The sequence below is a fragment of the Ictalurus furcatus genome, chromosome 18 (assembly GCF_023375685.1).
Source record: "Ictalurus furcatus strain D&B chromosome 18, Billie_1.0, whole genome shotgun sequence".
Lineage (NCBI taxonomy): Eukaryota > Metazoa > Chordata > Actinopteri > Siluriformes > Ictaluridae > Ictalurus > Ictalurus furcatus.
In genome coordinates this window covers 19,216,445-19,242,658 of record NC_071272.1, presented here as the reverse complement: position 1 = coordinate 19,242,658, position 26,214 = coordinate 19,216,445, and the positions used below count along the sequence as shown (strand labels likewise).

Sequence of the window (26,214 nt, the reverse complement as noted above, 5' to 3'; positions counted from 1 at the left end):
TTGGGGCACTGGTAAGGACCCTGGCTCACTACACGTTGGGACACTGATGACTCAATTTCCCCAAGACATGACTACGTACTCGTGTTGTAAAACGTCACCACTGGCATTTAACAACAACAGGCAGGAGCGATATCTTTCTGACATTGTATGTCAGATAAAATTTGTTAGCTTAATCACACGTGTTCCCGTCACGATATTTGAAGCAGGATAGTAGGCTAGCTAGTTTTTTCAACCGTTAAACACTTAAAAGTCGTTACACTCAGACAAACTATATACAGAACATCAAATAAAGTTAAAAATCACTAACGTATGTAATCATTTGAGAGCCACAACTACTTAAATATGTAGACAAAGTTGACTGAGAGGTCATCCGGCATTTTTTTTTTATGAGCTTTGAGGCTTCAGAAAATATGACGTCATTTCCAGTAAGTGAACATAGTGAGCATCGATGCTCCCTGGTTTTTACGGTGAATTGTGGGAATTTTTTAGGGAGCGAACATTTCAGTGCACTGGAAAGATTTTGCGATTGAGACAGCCCTTAAAATGGCCAACTTCCTCATCAGTGCCCTGACTACTGAACTAGGGACCTGATTGAGACGCGCCCTTATTGTTATCCACTGCAGTTACAAGGCTAATGTAGCTATTAAGTAATAGAAGCTTATAGCCACCATTTTGGCATGGTGCATGTCTAAGTCACCTCAAAGGGCATCTCACTAAACACCAGTTGTACACTCCATATTAAACTGAATAGAAATACAACTATTATATTAAACTTAAGAGTTCTTGAACGATGCTAAACTTCTGGACGATGCTAAACTCCTAGCTACATTAGCCTTATACACACCAAACATGTCTTGTCTCATTGACTGCATTTTGGGTGAAAGAACCTCGTGGACATGTTGTAAACTTGCTAAAATTCCCTCAAACACCATCCCCGTTATAAAATCCCAGATTCCTGACATGGCCTGATCCATCAGTGAGTGTGTTCACTTTATAACACATACACACACCACCGTGAATGTATTTTACTTTATTTTTATATATATATATATATATATATATATATATATATATATATATATATATATATATATATATATATAAAATTATAGTGTCCCTCTATTTTTGAGATTAAAATATCAGTTGTCCTAGACATAAAATAATTCTCATAAAGGGTGCCAATAAGTATGTTCATGTCATGCATGCAGTTTGAGACTGTATTAACAGTATTAGCAAGTTTGATAAAATGACAGAGGAAAAAAATCAGGAGCTGAGTTTTTAGTCTACAAACTGTGGAAGTCTCTTATTATAGACTGTATAGACTATTTCAACTTTCAAATAAAACGTGCCATTCAAAAAAATTATAATAATAATAATTGAACACCGTTACTTTAACTAAACTTTATCTGATACAGCAGTGACCTCTATTGCTTGACAGTTCAAATGCAGGTCATGAGTAATGTTTTTTTTTTTTTTTTTTGCAGAATGGTACACGAGAACCTTATCCTTTTTTTTTTTACATTCTAGTTCTGTGATAAAGGATCTATAAGTAAATCGATTCTAAGCGTATGTAATATCAAACCCTAATGAAGATCTGGACACGGGCTGTTTCTCAACCCGTGTTCTCACATGACTTTGTCTTTCTTTCGACTGACGCCCTGAAACGCGGTTTAAATACCTGAAAGTGTTCCTGATCCGACAAACATGGAGGAAGCCTCAGTCACTAATGAGATCGTTCACTGTGAGCACAATCTACATGCTGATTTTATTAAACGGGTTACACGACTTGCTGATTTGGTAAACAACATTGACTGATATGAAAGTCTGCTTTATACTTCCACCATCAGGAGGCGCAGCTGAGCTAAATCAGCTAGCTAGCAATAACCTCCTGTGGTAGCTTTAAGCTTTAACTGGAAGCTATTAACCAAGTAATTATGAGTTGTTGTTTTTTTTGTTGTCGTTGTTGTTTTTGCATGTCCTGTGTTGAGAAACAGCCAATCACGTTCGAACCACCTCCACCATGTGCTTCAAGAAATAGCATGATCTCACTCCATATAGTAAAAGTGCAAGCATAGCCTCTGCACTGGACAGGAGAGGAAATAAACACACACTCACAAATGCAAGGAAGAGTGTGTCCTGAGATGACACACACACACACAGCGCATGCTGCTGTAAAACTGTACAAATGCATGCATGTTGTAGGGGAAACGCCCCACACGCCGCTGTCCTCGTGTCCTAGGTGCACGATGGCGCTCAGGAACCATTCCAAATCCCCCATCATCCACATCCCGGGGGCGTGAGACACTAAGCCCTTTTAGTCAGGCATGAGGCGTCAGGAAAGCACTTCATCCTCGCCTACGAAGGGCAAGTCCACACTGCGTATGCCGTCTCCACTCTCTTGTTTCCTAGGAAACACACACACACACACACACACAGTGCATGTTCAAATAAATACACACCACAAGCCTAAAAAAGCCTTCATCTGTCAGATTAGAGGAATGATAGAGGAAGTCCCAACAAACACAACATTTAAAATGTCATAATGGTAACAAAGTTGGATCTCACTGATCAGACTGAACACGTGGGTGTGGCTTAATATTCTAATGAGCATGCTTGATTGACTGCCCTCTGTCTCACTAGGTTCTCTGAGGGGGGGCGGGTTGGGAATAAATGATATCAGCCATTTGATTGGTGAAAGTGGAGCTTATAAATGCCTTAAGCAAGCTTAGTTCCGCCCACTTTGCATTGAGAGAGGTGAAATTGTACTGAAAATCATGTAGACATTAAAAAGTCACCAAGTATTCACACTTTGGCTTCCAGGTTTTGCTTCCCTGGGACTTTAAATTTGACCCGATAGCTAGCTCCACTAGTTTAGATTATCTGGCTTTCGCGGTTTATTTTCGTTACAGTTAACAAATATTCGTCTCACTATTCGTCTCAATATTCGGCTCTACCATAAGATGCACTAGTGATGTATCTCGTTCATCAAATCCAGTCAAGATGTTCATGACATCATGAAGTTTCATTGTTGTTACATTGAATCTGCACATGCATCGGTGTAACAATAACTGGAACTGATCACAATCTAACATCAACAAAAACACTACATCCATGATCTCAACTCAGAGCTCCATGATCCTGAGCATCAGCTTTCGGAGCTGAGGATTTTCTGGGCAGTGGTAGCTCAGTGTTTAAAATGCTGGACTACAGATCACTGCTGGGCCCTTGAGCAAGGCCCTTAACCCTCAACTGCTCAGTTGTATAAGAAAATTTATTGAAAAAGAGATAAATGTAAGTTGTTCTGCATAAGAGCGTCTACCAAATGTCATAAATGTAACGTAAATATAAACGTCATGACTGGGATCAAAAAATGGTGCCTTCTGTCCTGATGCGCTCATTCATGTCAATGCAAACTGCTATAGACGTTTCGTTTTTATTTCACAACTTAAAGATGAAATTGTGGTTTAGTATCAACGTAGTGGCCATTCCTGTTTACACTGGACTACAATCCAACTTCCGTTCATCTGGGACAGAACATTCTGGCATCATTCCCGAGCCTTTGATCTGCCATGACACATATAACATGCAAAATGCAAACACACACTAAACTCCTTATAGCATTTGTTACATGGGGTTTACAATGTTTACTGCAGGTCACATGATCTCAGTGGGCGGGAATAAAGAGGAATCTACCATTATAAATGCTTTATGAGTCATGACATTACATACGACCATTCTGAGTCAAGCTTCATGTGCATGCTCATTCCCATGCCTACCTGGCTCAACAAAGAGTGGAGATTAAGTTACATTCGATCGGCCCATTGCAAACTTGGAATTATGACATCGCTGCTCGGCTTTCTTATCGTTTATTTTTTCTTCCAAAGACAGCTAACAGTGATCTGTTTAGTTACTGTTGCGAAGCTGTGATATTGCTTGTGTAAAGCTGTATGTTGAGGCACAGAGGTGAACGCTAAGTCTAGCAGTGATGTCATATGACATTTTTTCTGACTCGTGGCTGATCATATGTAACTTCAGCAACAATTGCATGGAACTTGGAATCTGGAAAATGATCTGTATGTGAATTTCATAGATCTGAATTGCATACACTTCACATTAAACAAAATTCTTTTTTTTTGTGGCGTATGTAATAAAAGGTATGTTTTTGCTACAAATGATATATTTTTATAGGAAAATCCTACCTTTAGCAAGCTCAGAACAAAGAAAAACTTTGATTAAAAAAAAAAGCATGGTGTATTAATTACAAAACAGAAAAAATACAATTGTATTCAATGTGATGTGTATGTAATTAAAATATAATATTCATATTCAGATCATTTTGTCAGCTTTCCAACTCCATACAGCAGAAGCCTGTCATTCAGCAACATCAGGACAAGGGGAGGGAGGGAGGGAGGGAGGAAGGGAGGTGTCCGACAAACCAGCAGTCCTTTACCTTTGGTTACCGTGAATGTAGCAGTATCGTAAATTCCCTGCTCTCACTTTTCTAGAGGGCAGGAGAGAGGGAAGCACCACAATCACAATCTACGCACTGAACTTAAACACAACACAATCTATTTGCAGGAGTGGGCGATATGGTGAAAATTTTAATATCGCGATATTTTTGGACCGAATAAATTCAAAAGCAGCACAGAACGCATCACGTGAGAACCCCAAAGAATCCCATGGTAGAAATGTCGAAGAAACCAGAGCGTCTGATTTCTGTTCCAGCACACGATGAGAAAGGCTTACGTTAGGCCATGTCCCTGTGTAGTGGGGCTGCGGTCCTCCCTGCGGCTCCAGTCGAACGGATTCCCAAACGAGCGCTTACGCAGCATGGTGCGCACCAAGATCTGCAAAGGAATTCACATGATCACATACACAGATTAACCACATATAACATACTACATCATCATACATACTGTTCACTTAAAAAATCATTCACATGATAATGATCATTCATGTTAACACACCTAAGGTGTTTAAGATTTTATGTTAGAGCTAAACTAACAATAGTGCACCAGCTTATAAAGCAGGGTTGTCAGGTCTGTGTGACAGAACCAGCCCATAATATCAAAAACATCCCTTTTCATAGTCTATACATTTTTAATATGACGAAATACGAAAATATTTAAAGGTTGCATCATACAATAAATTTTTAACAAAGCAGTTTCCCTAAACAATTATTTTACTAGGGTCCTGAAATACTTGTATTATTACATATATTACACATAACACCAGTTCACTGACACACAAAATCCCACATTCATGCAGTAATGTACAGAGCTATGGTGGAACAGCAAGTAGTGTTGCTGCCTCACGGCTCCAGGATCCCAGATTCACTCCTGAACTTTGGTATCGTTCTGTGTCTGTGTGGGTTTCCTCTGGTTTCTCTGGTTTCCTCCTATCTCCCAAAAGCCAAACAATACCAGCAGGTGGATTGGCTACTCTGTGGCTACTCTGTGAAAGAGTGTGTGAACTTGTGTGTATATGACAGGGTCCCATCCAGACCTCACGCCTAGTGTTCCGTGGACAGGCTCCGGATCCGGGTCTGTGTAAACTCTAGAGACTGTCGTACAAGAAATGCTGATGTTTAACGTGAACATTAACTGAAGCTCCTGACCTGCACCTGCATCATTTTGTGTGCGTGTGTGTGTGTGTGTGTGTGTGTTCTCACCACTGTGGCCAGACTGGGGATATGTTTCACTGAGTTCTCCACCTCCTCCTCTGTCACCTCAATCAGACTGCAGCAGTTGTCATCCTCAGGAGGAAGAGGCTCCGCCCCATGCCGTGTCACCCAAGGGTGAACCTGTACAGACACAAACACACACACAGACACACACACTGAAACCCATGTTGAGGGATTTCTCCATCAACCTTCATTTGACTCATTTTGCTTGAAACTTTTGGATTATTTTTGGATTACACTCTCTCTTTGCATGAGGGGACGCAAACTCGCACTTAACTTTATAATGGGTGTCATTAAGATATCCCTGCCCACTCTGTCTCTACACAGAATGCTAAACAGCTGAACAAACAATGAGTATGAGGCATTTAGTGTGTATTTGTACCAGCACTTGCTACAATACGTGTCACTGTTTTCCAGAACTGAAACCTCTGAAAAATGAAGGCGTATGTCACAGAGGGATGAATAAAATGAAAAGGTCTATGTTTTAATTGCAGCATTGTTGATTTCAGAAGCAGCAGGTAAAAGGTATTGCTGTGAAACATCACAAAGGTTGATAGAGACTGACCTTGATCTGTGGTATGGTTATTCTGTTTTCAGGATTTTTATCCAGCATCTTTAAAAGGAGGTCCTTCAAATCATCAGACACATCGGCACTGTGATGGATATACAAGAACAGAGGATGGGCTGAAGGAAAAAAACATATACAGCATGGAGAGAAAAAAGGGATCTGCATGCAGAGTTTCTAAATTATAGAACAATCAAAACATTGAAAAATAGCCGTTTCGCATAATTGTCCACCAGGCTTGCTGGAATTTTTGACCACTCTTCCATGCAATAATTTTTCAGTTGCAAGATGTTCGAGGGTTTTCTTGCATGTTCTGCCCGTTTCACATCCCCCCACAACATTTCAATGGGATTCAAATCCGGGCTTTGACTAGGCCATTCCATAAACCTCCATTTCTTCTTTTTGAGCCATTCCTTGGTGGATTTGTTAGTGTGCTTAGGATCATTATCCTGTTGAAAGGTCCACTTTCGGTTCAACTTCAACTTTCGGACAGATGGCCTCACATTATCTTCAAGCACTCTTTGATATGATGGAGAATTCATAGTTGAATCAATGAATGTAAGCTCTCCATTCCCTGAAGCAGTGAAGCAACCCCAAACCATTACATTTCCTCCACCGTGCTTCACAGTTTGTATGAGGTATGAGGCAAACTCTAGGTCTTGTAAAGGCTTTTTCCTGGCACGCCTCCCATGCAGGTCCAATGTGTGCAATCTCTTTCTGATTGTAGAAGCATGCACTTTGACACCAACAGTTGCAAGACTTACTAGCAGATCCTGTGATGAAATTTTGGAGTTCTTGGAGACTTCTTTTTTGCATCAGATGGTCTGCTCTTGGGCTGAATTTGCTGGGACGGCCAGTCCTGGACATTTTAAATGGGACGGCCAGTCCTGGTCGTTTTTATTTTCCTTACAGTGGAATGATGTATTTCAAATAATTTGGAGATCTTTTTAAATCACCTGCCAAACTCATAGGCATCCACAACCTTTTTTCTAAAGGCCTTACAGAACTCTTTAGATCTTGGCATGATGACACCACACACCTCAATAACAAAGGGAATACCAGACACTAGATATGAGAGGGGTATAAATAAGACCGGTTCCACCTGCACTCCCTAAGCAGGTTCTAATCACTGGCAACCAATCTTGAACACCTGATTCTAATTTTTCTGGATTTGAAGGTGTGATAAATGTAGGGATGTACTTACTTTTTCCATGTGACTGATCTGTTGTTTTTTCACTTAAAGTGTGAAAATTACCACAAAATGTTTGTAATTTTATGTGTCATTTGATAGAGTGTATCAAGCACTGCTTCAAAGAGGATCAAATGTTTGCTTGTCCAAATATGTATTTAAAAAAAAAATAAATAAATAAAAAATTCCATAGTGTGTACTTATTTTTTCACATGACTGCATATTTGGTTTCTATTAAGTAACAATGACTTGTAATATTTTTAAAAGTGTTACAGAAAAGAAAAATACAGAGAGATGATGGTCACTCACTGCTCGGGAAGCTCCACGGGCTGAGTTTTGATCTTCTGGTGAAGACTCAGTATGCGCTCGTCCATGAAGGGACACTGCAGGACATACACTGTATCAGACCTCACATTCAGACTCTATACAATTCACAACATTGCACTGCTTTGGGTATCAGTGACAACACTGTGTGTGTGAGCAGTGATATCAGTCTCACCACGCCAAAGACAAAGCAGTACAGTGTGACCCCCATGGCCCAAACATCCAGAGCCTGGAAACAAACACATGTTAACGTTCATCATCACCATCATTCCTGATTGCGAGTTTTGTGATCACTAAAGATGCACTGAACATTTTGACACTGAATATAGCAATTCATTTTTAAAAGCAGGAAAAAAGGTCTCATTAAAGATTCAAAATGCTAAATTCCTACATTTTATTTTAATTTGGCAGCATCATTATAGTTCGCTATATTGTGGATGATATATAGCACTATCTTGTCTGAGCCAAGCAGATGTTCTCTCTCTGACCTTGCCCGAGAAGTTCTTGCGGGTCTCGGAGAGCGTCTCTGGAGCGAGGAATGCCGGCGTTCCCACCGTGCTGGTCAGCAGGGCGTCGGCTCCCTCAAACTGGTTGCTGACTCCAAAGTCAGCGATTTTAATGTGTCCATCCTCGCCAACCAACAGGTTAGATGGCTTAATATCACGGTGAATGATCTTCTGATAGTGTACTGCAGGGAAGTAGAGAGAACATCGTCATTTCTATCCACAGCAAACTCTCTGAATCTGAGTCACATGTCGAGGTGGCTCTTGAACTCACAGTACTCAATTCCTCTGAGCAGGTCCTGGAAGTAGAAGCGAGCCTGCTCCTCATTCAGGGGTTTATCAGTGGGGACCTCCATCACCGCGCTGTACACATACACCAAGAAACATCATAAAGGTGAGACAAAATTCATGGAGAATCAATGTAAACAAAAATAAATGAACTCATTTATTTTCTCAGTTATTTAACGGGCATGTTATTTACTTTATTGACTCTGATTTTATTTCAAAGTAACATTATCTGTCAATCAAACTTGGTGAGAAGGGTCAGCTGCTATTGTTGAATTATACAATATACAGTGCCCTCCATTAATATTGGCACCCTTGATAAATATGAGCAAAGAAAGCTCTGTACAATTGTCTTTAATGTTTAACCTTTTGATCTTTTGTTAAAAAAAAAAAAAAAAAAACATTTCATGGATATCAAACAATTGCAAACAAAACACAGGTTTATCCAAAAATATATAGCCTTGCAACAATTATTGGCACCCCTATGAATTCATATGAGAAAAGTATATTCCCATTGATATTTTATTTTTTTTATAAACCTGTGTTGTGTTTGCAATTGTTTGATATCCATGAGAGCAGAGTATTTTTGTGAATATTATTTGAACAAAAGATCAAAAGGTTAAACAATAAAGACAAAGTTTCACAGCCTTCTTTGCTCATATTTACCAAGGGTACCAATATTAGTGGAGGGCTCTGTGTGAGATCAAAAATGCAGTGGGGGGTCTCCTTTGATTCACCACAGTATTCACCATAGTGCTTACTTGCAGCCTAATCATCTTAAAAAAGTATTAAAGTTCACTTTTAAACCGTAATAGCGTAAATACGTATTTTGTAGATTAGGGCCGAATGAATTTTCCATCCAAACAAACGAGGTGGGTATTCCAATGAAGTATCTATTAAATAAAAAAATGAATCACCCCCAATTTAACTGTTGTAATAACTTAGTTGTATCAAGGAACACTGAATAAGTGCATTGAAACATATTGAAATCCTGCTCACCCTCGCTTGACCAGCTCAAATACTGTAAACAAACAAACAAACAACAAGATCAATATTGGAGTTTATTATCTCTGTGTAAAGCAGAATGAAGCAGGCAGAATAACAGTCTGAAACACCAATATTAAGAACTACAAATTTTATTTCATAAACATATTCCCACATTAAAATGACTCCAGGATTTAACAGAGTAAACTGAGTGAAATAATCTCACATTTACTTAAAGAAGCAATCGTTAGACACCAAACATTTTGGGAAAACTGGTATGGTCTTATATTAATGAGACTAAGTTTGTGTGTGTGTGTGAGTGTGTGAGTATGTGAGCTGCAGTGATGTACAAACAATAATTGTGTGAATGATATACAAAATCATGGGGCATGATATGTAAATGTTTTGTTGTGTATGTATGTGATGTTCTCAGTAGCTGTGATGAGACTACAGGAGTGTGGATTGAAGGCAATAAGATGCATCAATAACCTAATCAAAATATGAACGTAAAAGAAAGTGTGTAGATATGATTTTGTTAATAAGGTAAACATAGTGAAGAAGTTTTTTTTGTTTAAACATTTAGTGAAAATCTAATATGAATTTTAAGATGTTACTCATTCGGGTTGCTTGTGGGCATGGTCTGTCCTTTTATCGAGAGGACACGAAGAAGAAACCACCGTTATAAGTTTTTCTTCCATTTTTGTACATCAAACAGTAAGTGGGATCTAAAATTGTGAGCTGGGAGTTGAAGAAACAATGGACCACATGAGCCAATCATTTGGATTTGTCATTTTACAGTGCCACACCTAATTTGCATATAACTGAGAAAATCTCAATTGAAATGCCACTTGTCACTGAAATGAAGCGAATACAGAGAAAATGATCAACGTTCGTATGTCATGTACTAGTGTGAAGGAATAAGGGTAAGGAATAATTTAGACTAACTTTCAGATTATTTAAAAATAGAAAACGGCATAATTTTGGCTTTAACTGCTGTGAACTTCTGCAAATTTATTACCTGCCCTTCAGCTGTATTAATTAAGTGATCTCTGTTCCTAAAGTCACAGATCATATCGCAAGAGATAAAGTATTTATCATTGCATTGACTGAAATTAGAAACACCCCGAATTACATATTCATGTAATCCAATGCAAATCCTGTGTAGCACCTGTCAGTAAATCAGCCTGGGATGTTTTTACACACACACACACACACACACACACACACAAATGTGTTTTACACCTGGTGTACATCTTTTACACCTTTACACTATGACATCATAGTTACATGACTGAAAATATACGTAAGGTTTACTAACCCACGTCACTTACCCATGTACAGATGGTCCTCACTTGGGTCATCCAGCACCTGCACGCATACACAGCAGCGTCAGCACCACAATAATGCCCTCTTCTGGCGGTCTACAGAAAACACACCCCTGCATACTCACACACCTCCACCAGCTTGACCACATTAGGATGGTCGAGCTTCTTGAGGATGGCGATCTCCTGGTACACCCGTTCCAGGGGGCCTTTGGGCTGAAGTGGACCCTCGGGAGCAGATCGGGCCCCTCGAGGAGGAGGTCTTCCTGTACAAGCAGAAATGTGTATCTGGGTTTCAAAATACACACCGCGCAGGTGAACACACACACACACACACCTAAACATTCACCCCACAGAGCAGCCCATCTGCCATATGGCACACACTTACGTGGGAAACCAGCCTGCCGCATCAGACGCTTCTTGGACAGGACCTTCATCGCCTGTGGGGACACGGACACGGGGAAACAGACAAGACAATCAGAGCAGGGACTCAGAATGTGCACACACCACCACCCTGGTCATTCAGGATGTATAAAGTTATGCAGACAGTTCAGTGCAAAAGTTTGCACACCCCTGTTTCAAAATGGTGAAACCAACTAAACTGTTCATATTTTCTCAGTATTATAAAAAAGTGCATTTTCAGTTAACAACACGATGTAGCTTTTTTTTGTTGTTGTTGTTCCTGGGCAGTAAGTTTTATTTCCTAATTGCTTATACCATACCGCAATATTACTGAAAAATCAACATATGTTGAAATGTATTCACCCATTTTTAAGTGAAAATAGGTACATTTCAAAATACCAATGTCCTGGTCACAAAAGCAATGTTTAAAAGGAACTGATAGCCATTTTCTAGACTTTTGAGTCATAAGGAACTAGAAAATAACACTTACAATCCAAGAACAAAAATTGTGTTACATTTTGTAATGTTATAAATGATCTAGTTATAATTTGTGGAGGCAGATATATTCAACAGAGGCATGCCGAGACAGACGTTAGGAGACTTTAAGAGACAGAAACGTGTGGACTTTTGTGTAGGACTCACGTAGTAGGTGTTGTCGTCTTCATTGTAGGCCAGTTTGACAACTCCATAGGATCCCTCGTTTCAAAAGAAAGAGGAGACTCGTGTGAGAGACGGCAAACACATCACACATTGTCAGGAAATATATTAACGTTTGTTGTTTTTCTGGAATATTCTGAGGGCAGAACAATTGTACTTCAACAAATAACGCAGAGCAAATAATCTTTTTTTTTTATTATTAAGATCTTTCCCTCACAGAATCAGAATGCTCAGAAGCATTTCACACACTTTTAATGCCTCATAAAGATCTAAAAAAAAGAAAAGAAAAGGAATTAAACATGACGAGACACAATGTTATAGAAAAAGGAAAATTAATTACATGTATATTATTAAAGGAAAGAAAAAAGCCTAGTGAATAAGAAGACCAGCAAAACACACACACACACACACACACACACACACACACACACACACACACACAGCAGGTCCAGTTGGTGGAGCAGATTGGGGGTCCAGCAGGAGCTCCAGAGCTCAGACACAGAGATAAAGAGACAGCAGGAATCTCCATCCCTGCTCGCTCTCTCTCTCTCTCTCTCTCTCTCACACACACACACACACACACACACACACACACACACACACACACACACAGGCGTACTCCTCTCAGGATCACAGAAGTGTAATAAATGAAAACCTGCTTGGTGATTTATTTATTGAACTCAAAAAATAGTGTTTGCAGCAAAAATATTGTTGACTTCCTGCAACCCGTTTAACTTGCATTCTAAATCACGTTCTAAATCACATTTTAAGTCACGTTCTAAAATCAAATTTTAAATCACATTCTAAATCACGTTCTAAAATCCCCTTTTAAACCACGTTCTAAATCACATTCTAAATCACATTCTAAATCAAATTTTAAATCACATTCTAAATCACGTTTTGGTTTTTTTTTAAACCACGTTCTAAATCACATTCTAAATCATGTTCTAAAATCAATTTTAAATCACATTCTAAATCACGTTCTAAATCATGTTCTAAAATCAAATTTAAAATCACATTCCAAATCACGTTCTAAATCATGTTCTAAATCACGTTCTAAAATCTCATTTTCAATCACATTCTAAATCACATTTTAAACTACATTCTAAAATCAAATTTTGAATCACGTTCTAAATCACATTCTAAATCACGTTCTAAATCATGGTCTAAATCAAATTTTAAATCATATTTTAAATCACGTTCTAAAATCAAATTATAAATCACATTCTAAATCACGTTAAAAATCACATTCTAAATCACATTCTAAATCACGTTCAAAATCACGTTCAAAATCAAATTTTAAATCATATTTTAAATCACGTTCTAAAATCAAATTTTAAAATCACATTCTAAATCACGTTCTAAATCATGTTCTAAATCACATTCTAAAATCAAATTTTAAATCACATTCTAAATCACATTTTTAAACAACGTTCTAAATCCCATTTTAAACAACGTTCTAAATCACATTCTAAATCCCATTTTAAATCACATTGTAAACCACGTTCTAAATCATATCTTAAACCAGATTTTAAATCATGTTCTAAATCATATTTTAAATCATGTTCTAAATCACGTTCTAAATCACGGTCTAAATCAAATTTTAAATCACGTTTTAAGTCACATTCTAAACCACGTTCTAAACCAACTCAAAATCTCTCCAGAAGAGCTGCGAGGAAACACTTGATAATTTCTGTTCAGTAAATGCACAGTGATACAAAATGAACAATAAATCCAACACATTCTGTATTGCTCTTCTGGTGCAGAGCAAGGCTTATGTCCATACACTAAATGAAACCCAAACAGCTATACATGATCAACAATTTTCTGCTAAAGGCCTCAGAAGCGCCCAAACTCCCTGGCTCATCAATATTTCACAAAATGTGTTACAGCGGTTATAAAATTCGGTCAATATTTTCATTGAGGCTAATTCCTGTTAACGGTTATTCCTTTTTCTTGTGTTTTGCTGAGTCTGTTATTCTTATATGAAGATTGTAGTTACCAACATTTTTGGAGAAAATCTTGGCGATTCTCTAAACGGATTTCAAGTAAATGAATTCAAAATCAGAAAGATGTGATGCTCTCAGTGTCCCCAATAAGATGAGGGTGCAGTGAAGGGGCATAGAGGAATGTCTATAAAATGACTGACACAAGGCCCATCCAAACAATTCCAGTCCATAGTAAAGTACTTCTGCAGTTTTTTTAAAAAAAATTTTCTGCCTCATAATTTGTGAGTTTTGTAAAATAAAAAAAAGAACTTGACTATTGCTCCTTTAAATCCCTTTAGTTTTCCATCTCTCATTATATAAACCGGTCATTACACTTCTTTACCACTAGGGGGTATCTTTAATGTAGGTCAGGAGTTGGTGGTAGTTCTGTGGTAAATGTAAAGATGATATCTCACAGAATGAAAAGAAAAAAAACAAAACAAATCACATTCCATCACATGGGACGCAGGAAACTGTTTATAGATTAATAATCCAATAATAATTCAATTACCTTTCCGATCTCGTCTTTCAGCTTGTACTGGTTCAGCTGCACGCAGTCCTTGTGGAATAAAAGAGAAAATTTATTAGCCAGTCTGTGTGTGTGTGTGTGTGTGTGTGTGTGTGTAAATAAAGCATCCTTTATTTAGGTCACAAAAATTATTGTGCTGGCACAGACCTATTTCTTACACACATGCACGCACACACACACGCACTTGTGTAGAAGCAGTGTAATGGAATCTTCTTCAGCAAAAATAAAAACTTCTGAATCTCGAGGTTTTTGATGGCAAAAAGAGATTAGACTTTTCCTACCACAGTAATAAGATCCTCGGTGCAATTACAGCTCATGTGTATATATACCAAGTTAAAACAATGACCTTGTTGAGTGGGGTTTATCCACGTTTGCTTCTAATCACATCTGCTACAATTATTTAATCGTTTTCTTGCCTTATCTATAACTGTGGCGCGAGCCCAGTCAGCTTATTAATATTATTTTTAGACCGTATCTTCATACAAGTCTTAACAATACACTCTTAGAAGTTACAGACACCAAGCTGGTGAGAAAATTGTCCAGTCCAAGGCTAACAGGTGCAGGCTACAGAAGAGGAGCACACGCTGAGAAATAGCAGATAATGAGTGCTGGGAAGAAAAAGATACAATTAAGAGTGAGAACTGTGTGCTCAGAGATTTCCCACAAGCTAGAGTTATGTCAGCTTGTCCTGGTTTCTTTGATTAGTATACACGGATACTCTCTTATATCTTAGACACTGATTATACATGATTGGATTATACTTTGATTTAAAATATTCCATATAACAATCATATGCTTAATAAGTTTAAATGCTGGTTTAACATTATGTCTCTCACTCTCTCTCTCTCTCTCTCTTCCTGATTGAAATACATTTCAAAGTCATTATTAGGCCTTTTATGGATTAAAACATTTTTTTTGGTTCCAGACAAAAAAAGGGCAGTAGTTGAAATTGACCAATCATAGCAGTAGGAACGTCTTATTCCCGCCCCCGAAATGCAACTGGAAAGTTAAGATATGAGGCCGTGCACCTACCTGCAGGTCAGTGATGGAAACTCTGTGCGACTCGACAGTGGGTCGACGAGGCAAGCGAGGGGACGAGTGGGGCGAGGTGATGGGCGAGTAGGGCAGCGAGGGATAGATGTAGCGCCCGTTGAGGCCGGGTGAGCCGCAGGGTGAGGAAAGGGTATGTGAGCGCTCCTGCAGTGACAGCTTCCTGTCTGAGAGGTTCAGCCTGCCACGGTGTTCCTGCGCAACTGGGAAGAGAGCCTCAGGTCGGCAGGCTGTATGTGATAAAAGGTCACAGGATGGAGCATGGAAGGGTGGAGGTGGAGCTGAGGCTGGCTCAGGCGTCTCTGAGCTATCCATTTCCTCTGGATCCTCCTCCTCAACGTCGCCCATCCTGTCCCCACTAGGCTCATACTCTGTCACCACAATAAGGGACTCCATTTCAATGGTACAAGGGCTCAGGGGAGGGGCTGAGAGTGTGGCACACCCGCGCAGCAGGTCCGGAAGCGTTTGATCAGGTGTCTGGGCTGCAGGAGTGGATGGGGCATAGTCGAGAGGGGCGGTCGCTTCAGCAGAAGGCCATGAGGAGACACAGGGAAACATGGTGTCCTTCCTGAAAGCCTCCAAACCTCCCCTCCATCCGGAAAACAGCAAGACTTTCTGAAGAAAGTCCAAAAGAAAGAACCAAAAAAGATAAAAGAGTAACGAGTTACAGAAGGTACCATACGTGCTGCATCTGCTCCTCATGAACTAGAACGCCTCCTTGCTATAGAGACTTTGTTCCACATTTAAAAAATAGGACAGGATAAACATTTTGTTCCAGGAGTGACCTGAAGTCAGGTTGCTGATCTAAAATAAATGACTGGGCCTCATTTTTCAATATTTTCAGTAAAGCTGTACGTAAGTGTTTTTGTAGGACAAACAAACTCAAAACTTCTGCCAGACTTACAAAAGTGGCAGTAACACTGATTTTCTTCAAACCCACGAGCATATGTTGACGAATGCTAATCACCTGTAAAGCGCGATGTGTCTGCATCCCAGAAGTGGATGTTAATTTGACTCATGTCTATAAAATAGCAATTTAGTTAAAAGTAAACAATATTATTTAGAAGTATAACAGCAAGTGAAAAGGCTAAACCTAGAAACAAATGACAGAAAAGTGAATTAGGTATGAATGAAGTCAGGTGAAAAGAAACGGTTTGACATTAGAATGAAGAAAAACAGATCTACACTGTACCCAAGTGATCATGGACACCAAGCACTAACCCTAACCCATGCATGTTTTAAGTGTCTCGTGACTGTCGGTCGCTGTCATTTCCCTGAGCCAGTGGAAAACCAGGAGGCCATATGTCATAAGAAAACTCTTTAAAACATTTGTGATGCCCAATGAAGGTACGCAGCACACTAGGGAGTCTATGGTACACCGCAAACTGAGACATACCAGCTCAGTCATTTATCATTCACTTAAGAGTTCTAGAGTATTAAAAGGACATGCTATGATGAACAGAATCAGCTAAGCTGTAGCAGTGCATCCTCCTTTTATATAGCAGCCTTCTGTTTTGTCTAACAAGTTTTATTTGTCTTTATTTCTGAATTTGTGTTGGCTTGCTTTCTTTTTTCCCCATATTTAATCTGAAATGAATGCCATTGAGATGAAACCACTGTGTTTTTACAAAATTCTCACAAAATCTTTGGGTGAAATTTAAATAAAGGCCGTTTAAACCTGATAATGTTATCAAGCAAGGTTTACATTGGTGAGTCTCCATATACCGTATTTAAATTTGCATAAACTCAGGGTGATTTCAGTGCCTTGTCTATGGCATGGTTGTTGTTGCCAGATGGACTGGTTTTAGTATTTTAGATACTGCTGATCTCCTGGGATTTTCACACACAACAGGCTTTTCACAAAATGGTGCAAAAAACATAAAACATCCAATGGGGGGAAAAACCACTGCTTGGTCTGATCAATCTCAAGTTCTGCTGAAACATGAAGATTGTAGGGTGGGAATTTGGTGCCAACAGCATAAATCCATGAAACCAACCTCCCTTGTGTGGTGGTAGTGGAATAACACAGGGAATGTTTTCTTTCAACACACGGGGCTCCTTAGTACGAGACGAGCATGTGTTTGAATACTGCAACCTGTCTGGGTTTTGTCGCTGACCACATGCATCCCTTTATGACTATAATTTATCAACCCATCTTATAATGGATACTTCCAGTATGATAATGCGCCATGTCACAAAACAAAAACTGTCACAAACTGCTTCCATGAACATGATAATTAGTTCGGTGTACTACACTGGCCTCTCCAGTGACCAGAACTGAATCCAACACAGCATGTGGTAGAACAGGAGATTCACGGTATGAATATATAGCTGACAAATATGAAGCAATTACGTGATGCAATCGTGTCATCATGGACCAGAGTCCCAAAGGAATGTTTAGGAAGAAGGAGAATTGAAGCTGTTGTGATATATTTGTATATTTGAGAGCTATTGCAGCAAATCTTGCTAAGATTTAGCTCGGTACTGAGAAAAAAAATAATCAGAGACGTGACACAAGTAACAGCATCGAGGTAGAAACAGCTGTTTCAGGACCATTTAAATGGCCTGATTTGAACACAATTTTTACTTTCTAAAAACCCATTACAACAGCGTTAATATGTGCAGTGTTCTATCTCGGTTTGTTCTGCTCGATTTAGCTGCTTTCAGCCTTATCCTTTTGGCAGGCAGGTTCTCTGTTGGTGTGAAAGATGGAGATATTTAGTGTGTGTGTGTGTGTGTGTGTGTGGGAGTGGTGTGGAATAAAATCAGGTACAATAAGAGACATTCATCACTCTGGAGGGTTCAGGAAGGAGAGCGTGTGTGGGCAGGACCACCTCCTCCTCCATGCAGCCTCATTTCTCTTCCACAGAGATACGGTCATCCTTCTGCCTTCCCATCGCTCCTATTCTGTTACTCCAAATCATCTCTTTTACCACTGTTTTCAAATAGTTTTAAAATAACGATGCAATGCATCGCATTACAGTTATATTTGCTATTCACTACCAAAAGACATTAACGATTAGTTAAACCAAGGTTAGGATCATCGAAGTCAAGAAATCACTGTGGAGAGGCTGCACACGGGCTGAATTAGTCATTCATTCATTCCTTCCTTCATTCATTCCATCATTCCATTTCTTTATCCCTCAACGCTGTTGAATTCTCAAGCCTAACTGGTCAGATTTTATCGGTTAATTTCCTATAACAGCATCTCTGACAGTAGTCCAGTGGAAAATCACAGGTTTATATTAATGCACTCGTTCTAATAATTTATTGTTTCTATAGTAACACCTCATTCACAGGGACTTGTATAGCGGAAGCTCACATGATCTAAGTGTAGTAATAATGTGCAAAAATGTGGTTAATATTTAACAAAGACAAATGTATAACAGAGTGCTGCGGGAACGAGTCTTAAAACCCGGAAACGAGTTAGCATTTTTTGCACTTCCGGTTCCATCGTCCCGAATTCAATGGTTTTTTTTTTTTTTTTAAGGGTTTTTGATTAAATCCCTGAAATAAGGTCTGTGGTTAACACAAGCTCAAGATCTTTTCACATTTTATTCTCAGACATAGAATGCATCAGTATTCTATTCTATTCAGTACTCATGAGAATTTAAAGATTTTATTTGATTTTTTTACATGTCTTGAAAAAGGCGGTTGCTAGCATTTACATTTATTCACTTAGCAGACGCTTATATCCAAAGCGACTTACAAATGAGAAAAAAATGTAGCAAGTAGCTACATGGGACTATAGAGGTTATCGGGGACGTTAAACATCACACCGAAGAGGAAAACTCATCTACTACAGCCTCGTTGTGTTTATACTCGCACTCTTGCAAACTATTCCAACTCAAACATTCCAACTTGTAGATTTAGCAATTTATAGTATTTTCCAATTGTTGTGTATTTTTAAATTGTTGTGCTATAAATTCTAGAATAATCCATTAATATATTTTTTTTTTCCAATTTTAACTTCTAAGTTCTTCTATAGCTAGGCAGTGGTATTTTTGCAGTGCCTGGGATGCAACCACAAGCCATGGGATAGAAGTTGCTTGTTTTATCCTCTCCTGACTGAAGTTGCCCAGCAGAGACTCTGGGCTCGTGGCAAGAAATTGATAAGAGTTGTCGGAAGTTTAGTGGTGGTGAAATTTTTCTTTTCAGTTCCGCCGATTGTATTTAGGCCTCGAAATGTAAAAAAGTTGTGTGCATTTGTTAAGATCATCTTGCTGAACAATACATGCAAGAATCATAAACTTTTGTTGGTCACAGAGCGTATTTTCTGCAATAATCCAAAAGCCAATGGAAAAATCATCAGGGAACCAGGGTGATGCTAACTTTTGGCCTAGAAAAATATATCATCCTTGCAGCACTCTATTGTTGATATGGCGAAATTTGACGCTCTATAAGGAAATGTTTAGAACTGCTATATGATACGTGATAAAATGAACTTGAACTTGTTTTGTGGATGTTCCACAACATTAAATGTAACTATATACGGATAAAAAGCATAAACTGTGGACTTGTGGACGTGCTGTTCAGAAAATAATAACCTCCAGGGTGGTAATAATAACCCACATTCATCACACTACCTTGTTGTGGATTATTTTTGACAGTACATCATGTCATGCTCTTAAATACAATGACCTCATGATTTGTTAGTTCAGTCTTTAATTTATAGATGGCCGATTCTAAACGAACACATACTGCTTTATGACAGCTTGAATACCAAGTGTTAAAATGTCATTCTCCAAGAGTGTTGTGTAGTTTAATTCCTTCATTTATGTCAGGTGTGTTAGAACTGACCAGTTAAAACACTGGGCCAAATCATATGATCTTCAGTTAAAGATGACTGCTGGCATGCGTATTGTTTTTGTATCAGAGCAGGAAAGTAGGAAAGGATATAAACAACGGCATATGGCAATGAAGAGCTAAATGACTTGGCAACCCAAACGGTCTGTGTTTTATGTACACCGGCTGTCAATAATCCTGTGGGTTGAAAACAGGCTTGCTTTAGAACAGACGGAATCAAACTTTTTCCCCCATGAGGCCCACTTTTCAGTTTTTTTGAGAACGTGTGCGCTGTCGTTCAACAAAACCAAAAAACTTGTCAATAATCAAACTGCTGCAGTGTATATGTATAAAAAAAAATCAATTTTAAAGCGGAATTCATCCTATTTGTTCAGGGCTAATAAATTAAAATAATATAAAGTAAAATAAATAGAACCACCAGAATAGAAAAACATATATTATTGCTTATAATACAGCAAACCCTGACAAACCCAAAGGAGAATAACACCTTAACTATTAACACGTCTGAGTGCAGACCGATGTAGAAGAGCAAAGCAAACAGCACTTTTAATCACTGTGCAGTTATCATTACCATTAACGTTATTGGTAAAGTGTTAGATTTAACATTAACATTTGACCATTTTATTCATTTTCAATGAACTCATACGAATACATTCTCATTTTATTGTAAGAAAAAGCAATTGCACCGCATCAGAGCATCTTTCAAGCACCGTGATCACCAGCCAAAAATTACTAGTGTGAAATGGGGGATGGGGCTTCCACAGACTGTCAGTTGATATGCGTGAGTTCAAAACACCTGCGCAAATGATGATTGGTTCATCTGCTGTTTTATAATGAAAGAAGACAACCGCTGGGATGCAAAATTATTGTGCTTTTACTGCAGAAATCGGTGGGTGTTTTTTTTCTTTTTGCACATTAGAACCTCAGATGTCCTTGAGTTCCTTAAAAAAAGTTCCTTTGGTGAAACTGAACCTATTGTGGTTTATTTTAAACCACAGATGAGTTGAAAAAGAGAAATAAGAAAGGAGAAGATTGCTGACAATCCTGAGAAAGACAGTGAGGTAAGGCAGCCAGAGACCAGGCCTCACAACGCTCACCTATAGTGTTCCTCACCTTATGTTTCAACCAAAACAAAGGTTCAATTTTCATCACTCACAGCTTCGTCAGCCCTACTGCATGCTGGGGACAGATGGTGTGTCCAAAACATATTTTTTTTACTGAGAATAAATCACACAATATATTGAGTCAGATTCCAAGTAAAACACATCCATGGTTTTCAAAGGTGTTATATTTTGCTTTGAACAGTTCAGGAGAGATTTTGATGCAAACAGATCCCAAAGCACAGGGGGTGTCGTGATCCCAAAGCACAAGACGAACTGTCGTGATGAGAATGAGGAGAACACTGTGTAGAAATGCAGAGATCTGACTGAGATGTTGCAGAACCGCAGGAGCTCTGGTTTGCGGAGTTATTTTAATCTGAAGGCAGTTTCGCCTTGCTGCATGACCTACATTTATCTCTGATAGATTACAACACTATGCACATCCTATACATATCCTACACATACCATATACATATCCTACACATACCCCATATACATATCCTCACATACCCCATATACATATCCTCACATACCCCATATACATATCCTACCCATACCCCATATACATATCCTATACATACCATATACACCAATTAGCCGTAACATTAAGACTACTGACAGGTGAAGTGAATAACATTGATTATTATTGTGGCACCTGTCAAGGGGTGGGATATATTAGGCAGCAAGTGAACAGTCAATTCTCAAAGTTGTTGTGTTGGAAGCAGGAAAAATGGACACGTGTAAGGATCTGAGTGACTTTGACAAGGGCTAAATTGTGATGGCTAGGCGACTGGGTCGGAGCATCTCCAAAACGGCAGGTCTTATGGGGTGTTCCTGGTATGCAGTGGTTAGTACCTACTAAAAGAGGTCCAAGGAAGGACAACCGGTGAACCGGCGACAGGGTCATGGGCATACAAGGCTCAGTGATGTGCGTGGAGAGTGAAGGCTAGCCCGTCTGTTCTGATCTCACAGAAGAGCTACTGTAGCACAAATTGCTGAAAAAGTTAATGCTGGATATGACAGAAATGTGTCAGGACACAGTGTATCGCAGCTTGCTGAGTATGGGGCTGCGTGGCTGCAGACCGGTCAGAGTGCCCATGCTGACCCCTGTCCATCGCCGAAAGCACCTACAATGGGCACATCAGAACTGGACCATGGAGCAATAGAAGAAGGTCACCTGGTCCAATAAATCATGTTTTCTTTTACATTGTGTGGACAGCCAGGTGTGTGTGCGTCTCTTACCTGGAGAAGAGATGGCACCAGGATGCACTATGGTCAGGAGGCATGCCGGCAGGGGCAGTGTGATGCTCTGGATAACGTTCTGCTGGGAAACCTTGGGTCCTGGCATTCATATGGATATTACTTTAACACGTATCACCTACCTGAACATTGTGGGTGACCAAGAACACCCCTTCATGGCAGCGATATTCCCTAATGACAGTGGATTCCTTCAGCAGGATAATGCGCCCTGCCACACTGCAAAAAATGTTCAGGAATGGTCTTGGAAACATGGCAAGGTGTTGACTTGGCCTCCAGATTCCTCAGATCTCAATCCGATCGAGCATCTGTGGGATGTGCTGGACAAACAAGTCCGATCCACGGAGGGTCCACTTCGCAACTTACAGGACCTAAAGGATCTGCTGCTAACGTCTTGGTACCAGATACCACATCACACCTTTAGAGGTCTTGTGGAGTCCATGTTTTGATGGGTCAGAGCTGTTTTGGTGACACAAGAGGGACTTACACAATATTACGCAGGTGGTTTTATTGTTATGGCTGATCGGTGTACATGCCCCATACATATTCTACTCATACCATATATATATAATGTATATAGGGTTTATATACACCCACTGAACAATTTAATTAGGAACACCTACACACACGTTCCTTCGTGCATCTTTACAATCAGCCAATCACACGGAAGCAGCACAATACATAAAATTATGCAGACACAGGTCTAAAACACTGCTGATCTCCTGGGATTTTCACACACACACACACACACACACAACAGACTCTAGGGTTTACACAGAATGGTTCAAAAAAACAAAAACATTCAGCGAGCAGGCGGACATTCCTCATTGATGAGAGAGGTCAGGGGAGAAAGGCCAGACTGGTTTGAGCTGACAAAGTTTTTCCTAAACATACATAATCCTCTACATACTGTATACGTATCCCATATATGCCATATAGACATCTGGTCAGTTTACTTGTTAGTTATTCCTCAGTGCAAACAAAAACAAACCAGAGCTACGGGGACACACACACATCATCTACTGCACAAGTGTATGATTTGAGACACAGCTTATGAATCATCTCTAGACAAACTCCATCACTTCAGATACACAAATTACATGCAAATATACCATCATGCCATTTAAACCAGATTCAATTACGTTCTCTATGATTTGCCTTCACACATTAAGACGTCGTTCACACATGTGATCCTGACGCCTAAAGGCAAACAGCCCTAATTAATGTCCAATTAAGAGCTGCCTTTAAGTTGAAGCAGCTGGTTAACCGACATGACATTTCCCTGTGTTTGTGTTTAGGTAACGCAGCACAACGCCCCCAGCCTAGCTCGCCGACATCTGGATAAACTTACATTTAACATAAGAGGAGACTTTTGAAGAAAACAAATGAAATCACCGAACACTCTTATTAGTCAGTTAACACCAGAATGAGCAATTAATGACCACATATTATAAAGACAGTTCAGGATTTTGGAAGTAGGAAACGTTAGCTAACTAGCTAACATCCTGATAAAGAGTGTGTATAGCTGTCGTTGGATGAAACCGAAAAATAACTACGCCGACACTCAGAGAACGAAAATACATATTCAAACCACATTAACTACATATCCGGATAATACTGATAATGTTTACCCAGATTGTTTGTTTTTTTTTAATACCAGCGTTGTTTTCGCTATAAAGACTAGCTATTGGGTGTCTTATGAAACAGATGTTGAGGAAAATCCGCCTCGTTTAGCTAACGTGGGGGAGGATGGTCATTTTAGGGGGAAATAATCGCTAGTAATCGGATATTGACACGTTAGTTCTTACCCTGTACGGTCAAAAATGTCTTCCTAGAGCCTTCGCAAGCAAATAACCGTCCTTGCATATGATAGTCGCTTTGACGTGCAGCAAGAGAGGATGAGAGGAAAGCAGCAGCAGCAGCATCCCCCGCTCAGCCCACCAAGTCCCCGCTGTTAAACCTCAACTCACCGTGAGGGAAAGTGAATGCACCACGGCCTCGTCCCAATACTGTCATCTGATGCGCCCTCGCCCACTTTCACTCAGATCCCCTTGCGGAGGCGTTCCAAATGGCAAACTTTTACTAATTTTTTTTGCTGTATACTATTCTTCAGTAGAGTATGCAGACTATGAGAATTATTTGTTGGGTTTCCAGTCATGTGACACGTCAGTTAAATTATCAGTGAATCACAGGAAACTGCTGGTGTGTCCCAAAATCTATTCAAGCCAAGTATATAAAATGAGGTGGATGGAGAAAAACTGTCAAAACCACTTATTATAAATACTGTTTGTACTTCCATCCATCCATCGTCTATACCGCTTATCCTTCAGGGTCGCAGGGAACCTGGATTCTATCCCAGGGAGCATGGGGCACAAGGTAGGATGCCAATACATCGCCGGGCACACTCACATACACATTCACACACTATGGACACTTTGGGCACGTCAATCAACCTACCACGCATGTCTTTGGACTGGAGGAAACCGGAGTACCCGGAGAAAACCCCGGCAACATGGGGAGAACATGCAAAATACACACACACACAGAGAAGTGGCAGGAATTTAACCCCGAACCCTGGAGGTGTGAGGCAAACGTGCTATCCACGAAGCCACCATAGGCCCTTACTGTTTGTACTTTCCAGGGGAAAAAATATTCACACTGTTATTATAGAGTATTTTCTAATTAAATAAATGATACAAGTATGTACCGAGTTAGAAATGTCCTGTATTTTCCGGTAGAGGAGTGTTTAAATCAGCATTTAACCAGTGCATGCTCATGTAGGGAATGTTGGACTCAATAATTGCATTAATCAACTCCTATGTAACCGATGTATAAGATTATGTCACAGCAATGTTCACAAAAGTGCATTAGTCAGAAATGTCTGCACCTGTGCTTAAGCGCTAATGCTGATTAGTTCATCTAAAAAAAAAAAGAACTGATTGGACTTGCACTACAATTATAAACAGCATCTGACAAGAAGAAATTTATTGTGGTGCAATGACAGGTCGTTTCCGAAGGAAGAAGGGGTAAACCCACCCTAGTCAGGCTCAGTTTCAAGACCATATAAAAGCCTGTGTCATGACTGTATTGATTCAGACTTTCTGTAGAGGTCTCAGTTTTATTTTACTTAGTTTGATCCTTTGACATCTATAACCCCTTGTCTCTATAAGTTTTTGACCTGGATTGGAGAGATATTCTACAACTATCAGATAGCATTAGTTTTATATACATTGATCCTCAAACAAGTGACATTACTTTTACTCCATCCTGCTACTATTACCTTTACTTAATCCCTTCATACTTACATTATCTTGCACATCACATTCTCCTTGCATTTGGACTGGATTCAGGCTCACTTTGGATAAATGAATACAAATTTTAAAAACAAAACAAAACAAAAAAAAACCTAAAGTCAGTGGTGCAGAAGTATCAGGGTATTGAGAGTTCAAAGCCAGTCTGCGCCACTGTCTGGGTGTGTGAGAGATGGTATACTCCATCTGCCAGAGCAAAACTAGCCAGTCGTGAGTGTTTGTGAGCAAAGGTAAAAAAAAGATAAATACATTAAAACCA

The 26,214-nt window shown here is 39.5% G+C and overlaps 1 protein-coding gene across 1 annotated transcript; it reads right to left on the bottom strand.

Annotated features, from left to right (window-relative positions):
• Positions 1 to 1,746: 1,746 nt before the first annotated feature.
• Positions 1,747 to 26,097, bottom strand: LOC128622372 (calcium/calmodulin-dependent protein kinase kinase 2). Its single transcript, XM_053648822.1, has 16 exons — positions 24,453 to 26,097; positions 15,464 to 16,096; positions 14,414 to 14,461; positions 11,900 to 11,953; positions 11,244 to 11,295; positions 10,988 to 11,121; positions 10,865 to 10,901; positions 9,549 to 9,570; positions 8,539 to 8,627; positions 8,250 to 8,449; positions 7,937 to 7,990; positions 7,747 to 7,820; positions 6,249 to 6,336; positions 5,672 to 5,803; positions 4,747 to 4,847; positions 1,747 to 2,405 (listed from the first exon to the last, which is right to left on the bottom strand). Exons 2-16 carry the CDS (start codon positions 16,037 to 16,039, stop codon positions 2,333 to 2,335), a joined length of 1,734 nt encoding a protein of 577 aa, XP_053504797.1. The 5' UTR covers positions 16,040 to 16,096; positions 24,453 to 26,097; the 3' UTR covers positions 1,747 to 2,332.
• Positions 26,098 to 26,214: the final 117 nt, after the last annotated feature.